This window comes from Epinephelus lanceolatus, chromosome 5 (assembly GCF_041903045.1).
Source record: "Epinephelus lanceolatus isolate andai-2023 chromosome 5, ASM4190304v1, whole genome shotgun sequence".
In the NCBI taxonomy this organism is placed as follows: domain Eukaryota; kingdom Metazoa; phylum Chordata; class Actinopteri; order Perciformes; family Serranidae; genus Epinephelus; species Epinephelus lanceolatus.
Window position 1 is genome coordinate 20,023,633 of NC_135738.1, and position 16,833 is coordinate 20,040,465.

Sequence of the window (16,833 nt, forward strand, 5' to 3'; positions counted from 1 at the left end):
AGGCTTTTTCTTTAAAAACATTGTCGAACACAAGGAAGTGAAAGAAATCAGAGAGCTCGAGAGAGAAACAACTTAACACAGAGATTGATAATTCATATTATTTAGTAAATAACGCTACATTAGCTCGTGAGTAATATGAGAAACGGTACATAACGGTTATTAATGTCGCCACAGAGAGCATTAGATATGTGAATTTTAGCTAACATTCACGTGATGTGACGAGCTAACAGCTAACATTACTGTAACAGTTATAACTTACCACTCAGCAAACATGTCAGTTACATGTGCCTGGTCGTTTATTAATGGCAGTCGTTTAGCTATGTTTGACTTTAATGACTATATGTGATAGTGTAATGGGTGACATTACAGACACACCATGCAGAGAGACACCCTCGGACCAGTGTCGGACCTTTAGGACGTTTTTAGCCAATTAGTTGTCTGTAGTTATTAACAGTGTCTTCAATGGAGAGAAGCAGCGAGGAAGAGGCAGCTCCTGATGAAGAGGATGGAGAGCAGGCAGCCGGCTGGACTGTGATGCCAGGCAGGTCGGAGGATGAAGAAGTGGGAGTGGCACCTTCAATAACATCCACAGGTGGAGTACCAGACCCTTCCACGGACATGTTGGCTCTGAGGCTGTGCAGAGAGCTTGTGTACCAGGATCAGGAGAAGTCAGAGAGGGAGGCTGGACCGACGATGTCAAGCGGTGTGATGTCTGAGAGCCAAGCAGAAGTTCTTGAGCCAGAGAGGGATGCTCCCTCTGTGTCTCCCTCCAGCCTCATGGACACCTGTGCTCCCTCCATATCAAGCCTCTCCTCCTCTTACTTCCCCACCCATCACCATGCCAATTTTTCCTCATCCTCATCTTCTTCTTCCTCTGCTGTGTCTCTGACTCCACCTTTGCCTCCCTCTGTGGAGCTCCCAGCTGTGTTGACTGATACAAGGCTGACCCTGGATGTGTACCAGGGAGGAGCAGCTGCACTGCCTCTGCTTTGGGGGTCCGTCCCGGAGCAGCTGAGGGGGCTCCAGTACCTGAGACTGGGCTCTGAGGATAAGGCAGCCCTGGATGGTGCACTGGATGTCCTACACCATCTGACAGAGCTGCGTTCACTGGCTGTTCGGGGTACTTTTCTGATTAATTTCATGTGGTATCAACTGCTGCTTAGAATAGATGGTTAAATGGGTTAATTCAGCGGTTCCCAACTGGTGGGTCGCGATCCAAAAGTGGGTCGCAGGTCCATTCTGAATGGACCGCAAGTGACAGAGCAGTGAATTTCCAGCATAGAGTTTTGCTTTTTAAGTGATACGCTGAATATATTAAACTGTGTAGACCTTGAATTAATGACTCAGGAGAAATCTGGACCCCATGTCTGGACCAGTTGGGAACCACTGGCTTAATTCACCTTATTTCATTGGTTCTAACATACTAAAGTAGATACAGTAAATGCTATTTTAATGCAATGTAATATGGGTGTAATCCTCTGTCTGATTACCCCCTTTTCTTTCTATTTCAAGGACACTGTTTTTATTACTCGCAAGGTGACCCGCTGCCTGGCCTCCTCACCACTTTGCCCACATCTGTTTCCTCCCTCTCTCATCTGGTTCACCTGGATCTCTCCTTCAACCAGCTCTCCTGTCTGCCATCCTGCCTTCTCAGCTTGCCCGCTCTGTCCTCTTTGCTCCTCTGTCACAACCACCTCTCAGCTTTGCCTCCCGATATAGGCCAGCTGTCCTCCCTCACCTACCTCTCCCTCCTGGGGAACGAGCTGGTCTCTCTTCCCCCGAGCCTGGGTCAAATGAAAATGCTGCAGACACTGGATATTTCACACAACCTCCTTCAGCAGCTACCTGATGAAATTGGTTGTCTGGGGGAGCTTGTGAAGCTGGAATTGTCTCACAACAAGCTGAAACAGCTACCAGAAAGCATGGGTAAGGGTGTAAGGCTGAGTGGGAGTGTCAGTGAAAGACTGTTTCAAAAAACAAACAAGAATTCTCAAGCATGAAGGCAGCAGTAAAAAAAGAAAGGTGCAAATGATTTTTCCTGTGTTGCCCAGGCTCCCTTGTCGCCCTCAGGGAGCTTGTCATCTACAGCAACGACCTCCGCGTGATCCCACATTGTCTGAACAAACTGCCTCTGCTGAAAATAGATGTGCGTGACAATCCTTTGGGACGTCCTCCAACCCCTCCTCTTCTCCCTCCTACACCTGGTGAGCACAGGACAATAAGCTTCAAGTTGATTAGTTTTTAAATAATTTCGCCTGTACTAAAACAGCGTTACATTCACTGTCAACACATTCACTCTGTTGCATCACTGTTTTCTAACTAGATCGAGTAGAAACAAAAATTCAAGAGTTGCACCTTGGATATAATCAGCACAGGTACAGTGTCACTCTCAGTGTGGAAACATTTTCTCAATCTGTAGTAATACTGTCAGTTAAGGTGTCTCTGACCAGATTAAGATTAAAGATGTCATGCTCCTTTTTTGCTCCTTAGTTTCTGTGTTTCGTCTGCTGGGTGTCATGTGTTTCTCCCAGGGGGGGCTGAGCTGCTGTTCCCCCCGGGGTGCCTGGTGACAACCACAAGACTGGAGTGGGTTGAGATAAGGCCGGAGAGGAAGTGGGTGCGGCTGGAGGAGCATGACGTGTTGCTGAGTCGTCCACTGGAACTTCGTCCTCATGGAATTACATTTCTAAAGGTATTATACCACATCTGTTATAGGGACACTGCATGGATTTTACGCATTTATATTGGTTTCCTCATCATTTTTGGGACTACTCTGTAAAAGAGCTGTTGTATAATGTTGTCAGTGGCTTTGGAGGAGCCTTGTCTGAAAAAATAACCCTGATTAAGTCATAGTGATGTCATCAGGGCGACCTCAGTTTGGACTTAGAGAAGAATCTATAACAGGAAGTCTGCATTACACACTAAAGGTGTGGAGTTTAAGAGACATGGGCATTCACCAGGCATTGAGGAGCTAACGGAAAGTGTGGCATTATGGGAATTGTAGGATTCAATATTTGTGCTGGACCAGTTCTTAAAATTAGTATTGTGAAGACTTTTTTGAAAATAGTCGTTAGTGTTCACGGGTTATTCTCGTTCCATCTAGTCACAGTGTGCTCTTTCCTGCACTTATCTTACGTAAATGTGCTTCAACTTTGAACTCTGTATAGCCTGTGGAGGTGTGTGTGTCATATCATCGCACCAGAAGAAGGGAGGTGGTGGTGCAGAGGTTTGACGGACAGTCATGGAGCACTCTGCCCACTGTTCTGAGGAGGGGAAGCAAGAGCCACAGCAGCCACCCTGGTGGACGTCCAGCAAGGGTAATGTGTAAAAACCTCTTTTATTACAGTTGTGTTTAAAGGGCCAGTTCACCCCAATATTAAAAATACATGTTTTTGCTCTTACCTGTAGTGCTGTTTATCAATCGAGATTGTTTTGTTGTGAGTTGCCAAGTGTTGGAGGTATCAGCTGTAGAGATGTCTGCCTTCTTTTGAATATAATGGAGCTAGATGGCCCTGAAAAAATACACTTAAAAAACTCAACAGCAATGTCTCTTTCCAGAAATCATGACCCAGTTACTCAAGATAATCCACAGACCTTGTTGTGAGCAGTTTCATGTAGGAACTGTTTTCTGTCTAGTGAACTACATCCACCAACTGCATCACCATGTAGAAGGAAGTGTGCATCCACTGCTAGCTCACCTAGCTGCACTGAGCAAGCTAACATTACAGCTCAGCTAAGGAAGACACCATTAATGTTTACATGTCACATTGTCACAAGCAGGAGCCTCTTGTCAACTCACACCAAAACAATCTAGACTGATAAACAGCGCTACAGGTAAAAGGAAAAATATGTATATCTGATTTTGGAGTGAACTGTCCCTTTAAGCTTTTTTCCTTGGCAGTACAAAATTTTAATGAGTGTTGGTGTACCTGTAGCTGGCCTGCTGCTCGGTGAGACAGTTCTCCTGGTTTATGGCAGTGTCCCGTCCAGTAAAGGACAGTTGCTCTGTCACACCAGCTGGCACTCTGCTGGTATCCAGCGCCGACCCTGGAGTTAAGCTCCACTTTCCTCCAGACTCCACCGTGCAGACCCGCGTCATAACCTTACAGGTAACACTACATCATATGGATATGAGTGTGTCATTGTGATATCTGTGATTTGCAAGACTTTAGTTTGTCTCTCCTTCTGTAGGTGCTGCAGGTGTCTGTGTCAGAGGTCCAGACGCTGTGTGGTGATCCTCAGGCCACAGTTAGCCCTCTCCTCTGCCTCTCTCAGACTCCCAGCATAGATTTCCTGCAGCGTGTCAAAGTTCAGATCCCTCTGCCATCTGGAGTCACAGGTACAGTATGTCCTTGCTCTCAGACATGTTTATAACAGAATGTATAAGCATATATTAACATATCTGGCGCTGCTGCAGGCCATACAGTCGATATGTCCTGTTTGTATCTGCTACACGGAGACCCCACTGCCCAAACCTGGACTGACATTACATCGCAAGTGTCTCTCTACGTCACCCATTTGTATGCCATTTTCTACATCACACATTTCTCCTGGTAGGTATCTGTCATATGTTCTCATAATGTTTGTTTGATTAATAAATTTACATGGCACTAACACAGCTTTGTGTGCACCATCACAGGTACTGGCTGTGGTACACGACTCAGCGCTGTGTCAGTGGGGTGGTCAGGAAGGTTTATCAAAAGCTTAAACAGTTTAGAGTTCAGTTTCTCGTCCTCCAGAGGAAGACTGATCCTTCACAAGTTATGCTGCAGTGTTTACCTGCTAACAAGGTGTGTAATTCTGCTCTCTATGCTCTGAATGTGTAGTTAAAGAGATCTACTTAGACCAAAGACAGTCTGTATATCTGCTTTTTCTCTCAGCTTTGGCACTAATTTCATAATCAGTGTGAATTAAATCGTAACAGTTACGCATAAATGCTAAACGGTGATTGTGATGCTTCCTACCCAGGTGGACAGCAGAGTGCAGTCTTTGTCAGAGCAATATGATGGACCTCAGCCTTCAGACCTGTGTGAAATGCTGGAAGGAGAGCAGTTCTTCGCCGGCTTTGAGAGAGGCTTGGATATCAGCACAGGTCTGAAGTCCTCTTTGAAGCTGTATCTTAAATAAACACTTTGTCTCTTGCTTCCTTTCCTTCTGAGGTCTAATGATGTGCTGCTGTTAATGATTGTCCTGAAACTGCCATTTGTAAGAAGTGTCCTTGAGACATTTTATGCTTTCCTGTTTTCTCCAGAGAGACCAGACTGTGTGGCGGGAAGACTGTGTTTTGAGTTTTACTCCAGCCTGAAGAATCTGAAGGAAGTCTACATCTGTCCAGCTCAGGGTCAGAAGGTGCCAGTAAGGGGACAAGTAAGACAGACAAGATGGTGCAGTGACTGGAATAATGATTGCTGCTGATTTGTCTGTGCACAAAGTCACTTTATGAATCTTAAATTTCCACATTACATGGTGGTACACCTGGTGCAAAGACTGCATGATCTCATTTACATTATAGCAAACAATAAGTAACAAATTGTTCAAATCACTCATCTGCACATTGCACAATATATTCTACACTAAAGCCCCATCCGAATATGGCTTACATTACAGGGGGAGGTGACATTTTAATCACTGGGAAATTGCAGGCCATTCATTCTTGGAGTCATAACTTTGTCAAATCTTGACATACTGATATTATTTAGAGTGACTTACACCTTCCAAGGATATCATGATCTCCATTGCAAATACAGTAAATGGCCATAAATCAGCTTAAAGATCCTTCAGAGCTTGCCTAGGAATCCTAAATTTTTAAGTTTTCTTCAGTATCAAAGTATTCCACTGGTAGTTGTCTGTACATCTGTGGGTACATTATAAACAGGACCAGCTAATAGCTAATTTACCATACTTATAATGGTGCCAGTTTACCAAAATGTGGAGAAATACAGGCAAAAAAGAGGATACCAGTGTCAGCTTGTAGCTGCAGTGACAACAGCCCATTTAATAATTTAAATGTTTCTGTTATCATAGTGGTACCCAGTAAGGCCTATATGACGATGTCAGCATCATCAGATTACCAAACCCAGTTACCGATTCACATTTTCATATAAAAGTCTAAGCAATTAGAGCCCGATCCAATCTCAGAGATCAGTATCAGGGCCGATCAAGGCATTTTTTAAATGACAGGGATTTGCTATAGTGAATTATATAGAGGATCCAATCCTTTGTTTTACGTCAGCTGTCACATTGGTGTTTAAACTCACAAAGCTTTCATGCAGAGACAAAAGGGGAACAGCCGTCTTAAACTCTCTGTTCTCCTTTTGTCCTCCAATCCCTTGAGCTCCTGTGTGTGTGTGTGTGTGTGTGTGTGTGTGTGTGTGTGTGTGTGTGTGTGTAAAAGCCACCCACAGCAAAACATAACATGCCATAACTGACAGTAAAATGCAGTATGAGAATGTTTATATATGTTGTTTTTTTTACCAAAATTATGAGCCCTCGTTTCATTACAGCTCAGTGTGAGAATATCTTGCGTTTATGGCACACAGTGTTTCACAGCAGGCGGAGGACAGATAGGCAGCAGTGCAGAACCGAAGACAATCACACTCACCACAGCTACTGCAAAGTGCAACAAAAGCTACGGGAGCTTAAAGTCAATAAGAGTAATGCATTTATGTAGCATCATCCACGCAAAAAAAAGTCAGACGACGGTTCATTCAGGTAACTTGTACAAAAGCTGCACTAAGGCAACACACGCTGAAGAATAGTCTCTTAAAGGGACAGAGAAATTCCCTTGAGAGTGCAACAAGGCCAAAACAATAAAGAGAGGGTTTGTTATTTTATACCTATTTACTTATTTTGTTATAAATAAACAATAAGGAACAGGTTGGATGCAGGGATTTTTTTCCTAATGCATTGCAGAGCTATTCAGTTGTCTAGCATATACATTTGATTTGAATAATTAAATAACTTAAGTGTGCAATGTCCAGCTATATTATCTAGGAAGGTATCAGATCGGGACTCCATATTGGCAGTTATTCAGTATTAAATGACTTGGATCGAGATGGGGTGCAAGAAACTTGTTTGGGACGCCCCTAGATAAAAGGAAAAAAAGAGAAGTACCAGCAGCTCATCCTACTGTAAAAAATCAGAGGTTGACTCAAAAGACAAGGATGTCACCCCCTACGGGATTTAAATTACAGAAAGACCAGCGACATGGCAGAAAAAAAAGGATGGAATTGTGCCTTGTAATTATTACAGGGGTGGAGGGGAATTATTACCCACGAATGTGCTCGTGATGGGATCGAAATCACTGATTAGAATAATAATGTGATGTTAAAAACACCTCTCTCCTTAGAGAAATAAATCTCATCTGAATGAGCCTTTAAATGAGCCTTTAAATGACACTGTTATATGATCTAAGCCAATCCTATAATACATGCTACCTTTGTGAAACTGTCAGACGTATTGGTTTATATTATATAGAAAGGCGTTTCTAATATTTATGCTCATTCATATGCTATGTAGAAAAAAAAACAAAAGCTCTTAGCGTAAATCATCAAACCGAAAAGTACGACCTCCAAATGTACAAAAGAATTTATTTAAAACACAAACAATTTAAGTATTGGTCTCTAAGAAAACCAATATAATATTAACATGTTATGTAAAGTTATTATTTGGTAGTATTTATTGTGCTGCATTGTATGGATGTTTCTGTCTTCATGGTTACTCAATGTAAATTGTACCAGGTTACCACAGTCACCTGGCTCAGTGCCGGTTAGAAATGCAATTGTTATTTTGTCCCATCAATCAGTCTATATGGACAACACATTGAAAATATGTTTGTGTGTGTGTGTTTATTTTTATTTTTTTAATCCCTGAATCTTCTACAGGTATCTTTTTATAGAGGGGAGATTCCCAGCGATCTGCCAGAGGAAGTGGCGAGGAAGAGGAAAGGACTTGACAGCCAGTGGCTTGCAACTTTACCACTTAGACTTCCTGTCAGTTGATGCCATATTTTTTTTTATTTTTTTTTCATATAATAATGTAGTTATATCCATGTGAATATCCATTTATAGACATATTTTTTATGTTATATTATGTTAAATTGCTATATTGTTATGTAGAGTCTAAACTAGATGCTTATTTCTGTCAACTAAAGCAACAAAATAATGTCAGCTGCTACCTACAATATATTTTTAAAAGCTGAGGGAAGCACTGCACATATTTATTCCCTTTCTGGTTTTATCACAGGCTCTAAACTCAGACAATAACTACGTCATGGAGGAGATCCAGTATCCTCCTCTGAACCTGGGTGACCCTGAGAGCGGCTACCTGACAGAGGCCAACCTGCTGTCCATTTCTCTTCAGATCGGACAGGACTGGCGTGTTATTGGAATCAATCTTGGCTTAAGCTACCAGGAGCTGGACCGTATCCAGTTCAAGTACAGGTAGGAATGATGAACCGTGTCGTCTTCATAACTGAACTCAATATTTTCTGATTTGGTGATTGTTTTTACAAGCTAGAATATACTTATGTGGTTTTTAATATTTAACTTTAGTACACTACAGGTAAAATGGATTTTTGATTTTGAGTTGACCTCTCCCTTTTAGAGGTTAGTTTCACATTTATATAAAAGCAGCACTCAATTGTAATTGGAAAACAAGAATATTATTATGCCAGCCTAACCTGTTTAATCTAGATTGTTGTTAAAGATAAAAAAGGATGTGTAAACCTGACAGTGAGATTTAGCTAAAAATGTACATTTCCTGTTTAAAGCACCTCTCTCTACATGAGGGAATGACGTAACCAGTGCGTGCACACACATCTGTGTTAGCACAGCCAAAGCCTCTAAGGGATCAAGATGGAGTGAGATGTAATGTGAGTGAAGGAAAACCACAGTGGGAGAGAAATGGTAGAGAATTTTGATTGTTTTAATCTGCACTGTCAGCCATCACTGAGCCATCTGGGACACTGCAGGAGATTACACACAGACTGATGCTCATCTGTCCCTCCCCCCTACTCCTCATGCTCAGCAAACCTCTTGTGACGCATCCTGGAGGTGGAAGAAAAACGCATTATGTTAAATCATGCATACTATTGCGTAAATCGTTTTCTGTGTCAGGTTGTTATATAGGAGTTCTTTCACATGTCATTTTAAAGGGGACCCATTATGCTCATTTTCAGGTTCATACTTGTATCTTGGGTTTCTATTGGATCATGTGTACACGGTTTAATGTTCTGTAACAGCTTAGGGGCAGTAAAGTTTACTTTAAACTGACTCCACCAACGGACATAAAACAGCACATGGATAAGTTAACCCTCAGGGCTTTCTGACAGAAGACCTTTCTGGAAGAAAACCTTTCATCTTAACCCAAACCATCATCATCAGGGTGCCAAACCATCATATTCAAGGTTATCTTGCTTAAAGCCCTGAAAGCAAACTTCTCCAAACTGCCATAAAACAACAAGATCATTTAACACAAGTATCAAATTTGGCTCAATAATAATTGTCAAGATTTAGAGACAAAACAACTGTTTTTTGCCAGCTTCTCATCATTAGCCTAAGCATGTTTACGTTGCATAAATTAGCCTAGTGGCTAGCAGACTTTCTCCCTCTACTCATGGTTTAACAAATTACATGTAATGGTATTATATTTATTACTCACCACTGATTTTAAGTCACTGCATATCCCGCCAGTACAGCTCAGTTGAATTTCAGCCTGGCTGCTCTGCCTACCACCAGTTTGACAAGTGATACAGACTTTCAAAATAAAAGCATATGGATATCGATATGAATCGATGTTTTCATTTTGCATCAATGACATCGGATCGTTGATCGCTAAATCGATACACTGATCCAGATCGATGAATTGTTACACCCCTAGTAGCTACATGTAGCAGTGCACTTGCAGCAGGGGAATGACTGTGTAGCCACACATTCTCCCATTAGAAATCACCAATAAAAGCTTATAAACACAACTGGAGATGTTCCAGCAGGAATATGATCCGAAATCAGGGAGAAATTAATAGCAACGGCAGCCAAGACCACATATTTCCCTGACATTAGCATGTAGTTTCATTAAACAGTGTAGGCTATGTAATGTAAACACTTGCAGTAGCGTGCCTGGAGCAGATGACTATATAAAGAATCTGTCATGAGTTGACCTTGTTGCCAAAGTAAAAAAACAAACATTGGAAATATAATCAGAACGATCTGAAGCTTGAGATCTTTGCTCACAAGGGTAACTTTTACATACCTTTATATCTCATTATTTGAAATAAATTAAATGTAGTTGCCCCCTTTAATGATATGTGTATTTGATGGTTGATTTTTGTTCTTTGGAAACAGGAGATGCATATCCAGAATCTTATAATTTATACATGGTTTATCTTCCAACTGCATTGAGATCCTAATACCACGTATTAATAGAGGTTTAGTACATTTCATAGGTTAAGGTACAGTATCTAGCAAATTATTTTATCCTATGGTGGTACTAAAACATACAGCACTGCTCATGGCTATAGCTATACAGTACAGGCCAAAAGTTTGGACACACCTTCTCATTCAATGCGTTTTCTTTATTTTCATGACTATTCACATTGTAGATTCTCACTGAAGGCATCAAAACTATGAATGAACACATGTGGAGTTACGTACTTAACAAAAAAAGGTGAAATAACTGAAAACATGTTTTATATTCTAGTTTCTTCAAAATAGCCACCCTTTGCTCTGATTACTGCTTTGCACACTCTTGGCATTCTCTCCATGAGCTTCAAGAGGTAGTCACCTGAAATGGTTTCCACTTCACAGGTGTGCCTTATCAGGGTTAATTAGTGGAATTTCTTGCTTTATCAATGGGGTTGGGACCATCAGTTGTGTTGTGGAGAAGTCAGGTTAATACACAGCCGACAGCCCTATTGGACAACTGTTAAAATTCATATTATGGCAAGAACCAATCAGAAATGAAGGTCAGTCAGTCCGGAAAATTGCAAAAACTTTAAATGTGTCCCCAAGTGGAATCGCAAAAACCATCAAGCGCTACAAGGAAACTGGCACACATGAGGACCGACCCAGGAAAGGAAGACCAAGAGTCACCTCTGCTTCTGAGGATAAGTTCATCCGAGTCACCAGCCTCAGAAATGGCAAGTTAACAGCAGCTCAGATCAGAGACCAGATGAATGCCACACAGAGTTCTAGCAGCAGACCCATCTCTAGAACAACTGTTAAGAGGAGACTGTGCCAATCAGGCCTTCATGGTCAAATAGCTGCTAGGAAACCACTGCTAAGGAGAGGCAACAAGCAGAAGAGATTTGTTTGGGCCAAGAAACACAAGGAATGGACATTAGACCAGTGGAAATCTGTGCTTTGGTCTGATGAGTCCAAATTTGAGATCTTTGGTTCCAACCACCGTGTCTTTGTGAGACGCAGAAAAGGTGAACGGATGGATTCCACATGCCTGGTTCCCACTGTGAAGCATGGAGGAGGAGGTGTGATGGTGTGGGGGTGTTTTGCTGGTGACACTGTTGGGGATTTATTCAAAATTGAAGGCACACTGAACCAGCATGGCTACCACAGCATCCTGCAGCGACATGCCATCCCATCCAGTTTGCGTTTAGTTGGACGATCATTTATTTTTCAACAGGACAATGACCCCAAACACACCTCCAGGCTGTGTAAGGGCTATTTGACCAAGAAGGAGAGTGATGGAGTGCTGCGGCAGATGACCTGGCCTCCACAGTCACCGGACCTGAACCCAATCGAGATGGTTTGGGGTGAGCTGGACCGCAGAGTGAAGGCAAAGGGGCCAACAAGTGCTAAACACCTCTGGGAACTCCTTCAAGACTGTTGGAAAACCATTTCAGGTGACTACCTCTTGAAGCTCATGGAGAGAATGCCAAGAGTGTGCAAAGCAGTAATCAGAGCAAAGGGTGGCTATTTTGAAGAAACTAGAATATAAAACATGTTTTCAGTTATTTCACCTTTTTTTGTTAAGTACATAACTCCACATGTGTTCATTCATAGTTTTGATGCCTTCAGTGAGAATCTACAATGTAAATAGTCATGAAAATAAAGAAAACACATTGAATGAGAAGGTGTGTCCAAACTTTTGGCCTGTACTGTATATATATATACATCTGTTATCTTTTAAACCTTTGGTAAGTTACAGTAGCCGATGTAAATCTTCTTGTATATGTTCTGCTCTCCTCGCCAGGGACAATCTGGGAGCCTTGGTGCTAGACATGCTGTTCCACTGGGCCCGAGGACAGAAGAACGCAGGACCAGGAGCGGCGTCACGACTGGTGGCAGCTATGATCGAGAGCGGCAGGAGAGACCTGGCAGAGGAGATTGAGGACATCGTCAGTATAGGAAGGAGAAAGTACTCAGAGTCATTGAGGAGGGTGGGCCTGGAAGCAGAGAGCTCCTCTCTCTGTGACGCACAGCAGTAGATAAACCCATGCTGGGTGCAGATGGCTGACTTACACTTGAGTAACCTGTTTGTTTACAGTGTGCCCCCATCATCTCATCCTGCTGTCTAAACAAGTGTCCTGGAGTACAAAAAATCTATCTTAACACAATCATGATAGCCAGCTGGCAGCACCTTTAAGATGACCTACAGGAGACAGGTGAAATGGATGGGCTGCATAAAGATGATGGCCTCGGGCTTGTTTTTTGCCACTTCTACTTTTTAAAAACTGTTTCAGTATACAAGACAATCCTGTGGAAGCCAGGAAGAGATAAAAATGTATTAAGCTATACAGGATGAAAATAAAACTACTCATGTTAGTCAAAATGATGAGATACAAGGTCATAATTTTTTACATAATATCTATTTTTTTTACTTAGTATGTCAGAAATTGACTTTATACCTCAGTATTGTGAATTACAGCAGCATCATCAGTTGAATCAATTCGTTTGACAGTTACTCAAAGGTAGTATGTATTACACAATTGGCTTGGATCATACTACATGTACAGGGGTTTCCACTGTCTGGTCACTGAAAGGCCCAGTCTGGATTTCTTTAGGTGAGATGAGATGATTTTAACAATAACCCCTTTTAAGAAATTTTAAAAAGAAATTTAAGAAAGCCCCTTTCTCACTGTACAGAAAAAAAACACACACCAGCTCTCAGTTTTGTATCGAACAGGTTACAATCGGCATTCATTTCTGGAACAAATGACTGCAATAGTCATAGTATTGAATATTTATTGGTGCGATCAGATCTCATCGGCAGTGATCAAAAAACACAACACTCGAAGAAGCGCTAATTTTTGCCCCTTTTCCAGCCTGACTAATGACTTACCGCCACAAAATGTCTCTGCCTAAGCAGCACCTGAACATCTTCTAAAATGAGTTGACACCAAGTTTGAAAGAGAAACTGAGTTTGTATCAAACATAGGTGTAGATTTTGAGGGGGAAACAGGGTACATGTCCCCCTCAGTATTTTTCTGATGAAAACATCAAGTAGCAGAGGACTTTTATTTTGACAAAGACATTTACGCCATAAATTGATGCAGAAAAGGCACAAATTGGTGCATAAAATTCACCAGAATGTAGGTAATTAAGTGTTTGATGCTCTAAATTTTCTGGTAGAGGACCCCAAAACCCCTTTTTCATATGTGTCCCCCCAAATGTTGACACCTAGGCCCTTGGAAACAGACATAAGAAAGAAGTAACTATTGTTAACATTTTCACTGGGCTCCATACTGCATTCTACTGTTTACTCACTGTGTTATCCAGTGTGTTCGTGACACCAAATGTGACACACCAAAAAAACAAAAATAGAAAGACATTCTGGTCTAATTCAGAGCCCAGTATACAGTGGTTTAGTGAATGGTATACAGAGGTATCCAGGGTATACCCACCTCTTTTTCTGTCTGTTTACAGTATACCCACCTTCATTCATTTATTTATTCATTTTCTGTAACTGCTTACCCTGTTGGGGGTCGCGCCTATCCCAGCAGACATTGGGTGAGAGGTGGGGCACACCCTTGACAGCTCACCAGACCATCGCAGGCAAACAACCGTTCACACTCACATTCACACATACGGCCAATTTAGAGTCAACAAATTAACCTAACCTGCACGTCTTTAGACTGGGAGGAAGCCGGAGTACCTGAAGAAAACCCATCCCACATGCAAACTCCGCACAGAAGGTTTGAACCCACCACCCTGGGTTCGAATTGGGAACCCTCTTGCTGTAAGGCCACAATGCTAACCACTAGTAATAACAGCCAGTATACCCACCTATCAGCCAAAAAACCATTGGATTATACAGTAGAGTATACCCACTTTGTCCTTGGTCACCTGCCCATCTACCACCTCATCAACTACCACTACACCACTACCTGTACAGAAGTTGACTACCTATTTTTTAGCAGGTTTCCTTGAAATTAAAAAACCTGCATATACGTGTTGACTGTTATTTTGACTCAGTATCTCAATATTTTGACTTACCATGAGTATTTTTATTCTGGTTTGTTTTTTTTTGTTTTTTTTTCATTTCATGGCAGAAAGGTCAGTATTACCTGTTCAGGGCAGAGTTAAGAGGCAAAGCAAACACTGGGAGCTGCTGGACTAGACTACTTACTGAAAGTGCAAGAGGAGCCATTTTTCTGGTTGATTAAATTTCTTCCTTGTGTGCCTTTGGTCACCTAGAAACCAGCCTAACTGCAGCATATATCAGTGACATATCAGGACATTAGATCTTTTTTAAATGTATGTGTACATTTCCACTGTTTTCATCTCTAGTAAAACTGTTATGTAAAGAAATGTGTCAGCTGCATAATCCTCATGCAGAGAGCCCTGCAGTGAGTCATTGCTTGTTGTAGACCCTTCCATAGCTGCATGCTGCACATCATCCCCAATATTTCAGCTGTAGCCATTTTTCTATTTTAGTGCTCAAGGTCATGGGGTTGAGATGAATCGTCACGATGACGCTGGCCCCCCATCCCCCACCCTCTACACCTTTACTGCAAATAAAAAATAAATGTCTGTACTTCTACTACATACCACTAGAGGACCCCTTTTTAAATCCCTTTTCTATTTTTTTCCATCCTACTCCAATGCATCGCCTCCCTCCTCCCTCCCTCCCTGCTCTCATTCCCACCTCCTCTACCTCCCTCCTCTGGACTCAAATGCTAGTAACACCGGTAGGTTAGCTATTGTCGGTCTGTCAGCCAAAGATACAGACAGTAAAGGCTTTGATTTCACAGCACAGCTACACCGGGAGAGATAACGGAAACGGCTCTATGTGGTATGTAGATAACGGGATGCGGAGAAAGTCTTATTGTGAATCGTGGCGGGTGTCTTGTTCATGAAATGTGTCTTGAATTGGCTTGAAGCCGTTAAAATGTTACCTGGAAATAACGTGAAGGCGACATATTAAATGTCCAGTTGAAAAATGGAGATGGAAAGCTAGCTAGTTTTGGGATTTTGTGTGTTGCCGCTTCGTTGTGAGAGGCAGTAACGTTATATCATTTTCCGTTATGTGTGAGCCTAGCTTATTTCCTAACCGTTAACGTTCCATACGGTGGGTTTAAATAGGTAACGTTTACGGCGGGCCTATGAATCTGTTAAAATATAAGCTATAACGGTTGTTAATGTTATTGGTAGCGATTGAATAACGGCAATCGTTAATATGCCTTGTCATTTATTATCCATCAAACCGACGAGCCGTTGGTGACAGGTGTAACGGTTATTTATTATCACTGTCGGTTTGTATGTATATGTTAGCTTGCTTGGTTCTAGGATGTTACTGAATTTCCTCCAGACCTTTAAGGGGCCAGTGCGGCCGTCTCCAGCCGGCTTCCTGCTCCGTAGTGAGGGAGTAATTAACATGTGGGCTGGGATGTTGGTAGTGGAGGGTAAACCCACTTAAACCGTACCCACCTCCTTTTTCATTGGTAGAGCAGAGTGAAGCTGCTCACCTCTGGCAGGCAGGCAGGCAGGCTCTAGCTAAACATTAACACACTGTGACTTCTTGGGACAGGATGAAAGGAAGGTTGGATTTTTATCTAAATCATTTACCATTATCTATTGAGGGCCATTTCTATATCACCCACCTTGCTATTCTATTCACCCCCCTCCTCTCTGCTGAGGCCTCCAGCTCCTCACATGAGGGGACATTTAACTTCTGAGTAAGATGTCAAGAAGTAAGGCATGCTTCTTCCCAGTGTGTTGAGGTTATGATGAGGCCAAGTAGTGTAATAAAGCACTCCTGCAGCCTTGAAATAATTGATAAGGTGAGCCATTCTTGGGTGTAGGGTGACATCCTGTGTTTTCCAATGGAACTGTTGTACCTATATTGGCCAGTAGACACAAGGGTGTTGGTTATGTTTCAACATTTAGGGGATGCATATGCAATGAGGGGTTTGGGGTTCTCTTTCGGAACATTTGAGCGTCAAACACTTAATAATTCTATGCATCAATTTTTGCCTTTTCTGCATTAATTTATAGAGGAAACATTTAATTTTGTCACAATGAAAGTACTCTGCTACTTTAATGTTTTTATAGGTGTGGGGTGGGAGGCAGATGCACAAGTTCTTGTCTGTGAAAATACGAACTTTGCTACCTTGAAGTCATCCATTGGTTTGTGGACTTCACATTCTGTACCTCCGAGTTTGGCATTTTGCCCGTTGCCCTCTTGGTTGTTTGGAGCATGTTCTTGTCTGTGAAATTGATGGACATAGCTATTCTTACGTCACCCATTTGTTAGTGGACATTCTGAAGCCACAAGCTTGGCATTTTGGCCATTGCCCTCTCGGGTTTTTGGAGCATATTCATGTCTGTCAAAATGATGGACTTAGCTACTCTGATGTCACCCATTGGTTGGTAGACT

General features: G+C 42.1%; 2 protein-coding genes across 2 annotated transcripts in view; both read left to right on the forward strand.

The window, feature by feature from the left end:
* pidd1 (p53-induced death domain protein 1) lies at positions 1-14,765 on the forward strand. Its single transcript, XM_033634957.2, has 15 exons — positions 1-1,120; positions 1,513-1,926; positions 2,052-2,204; positions 2,324-2,375; positions 2,491-2,692; positions 3,168-3,317; positions 3,936-4,109; positions 4,192-4,339; positions 4,418-4,553; positions 4,640-4,790; positions 4,969-5,092; positions 5,252-5,367; positions 7,884-7,991; positions 8,245-8,441; positions 12,208-14,765. The coding sequence occupies exons 1-15, from the start codon at positions 463-465 to the stop codon at positions 12,440-12,442; spliced, it is 3,018 nt and encodes a 1,005-aa protein (XP_033490848.1). The 5' UTR covers positions 1-462; the 3' UTR covers positions 12,443-14,765.
* The window catches only part of slc25a22a (solute carrier family 25 member 22a), a 21,968-nt gene continuing 19,587 nt past the window's right edge, over positions 14,453-16,833 (forward strand). Inside the window, exon 1 of the mRNA XM_033634958.2 lies at positions 14,453-15,249. The gene's annotated coding sequence lies outside the window, so the exon portion shown is untranslated. The remainder of the gene's footprint in view (positions 15,250-16,833) is intronic.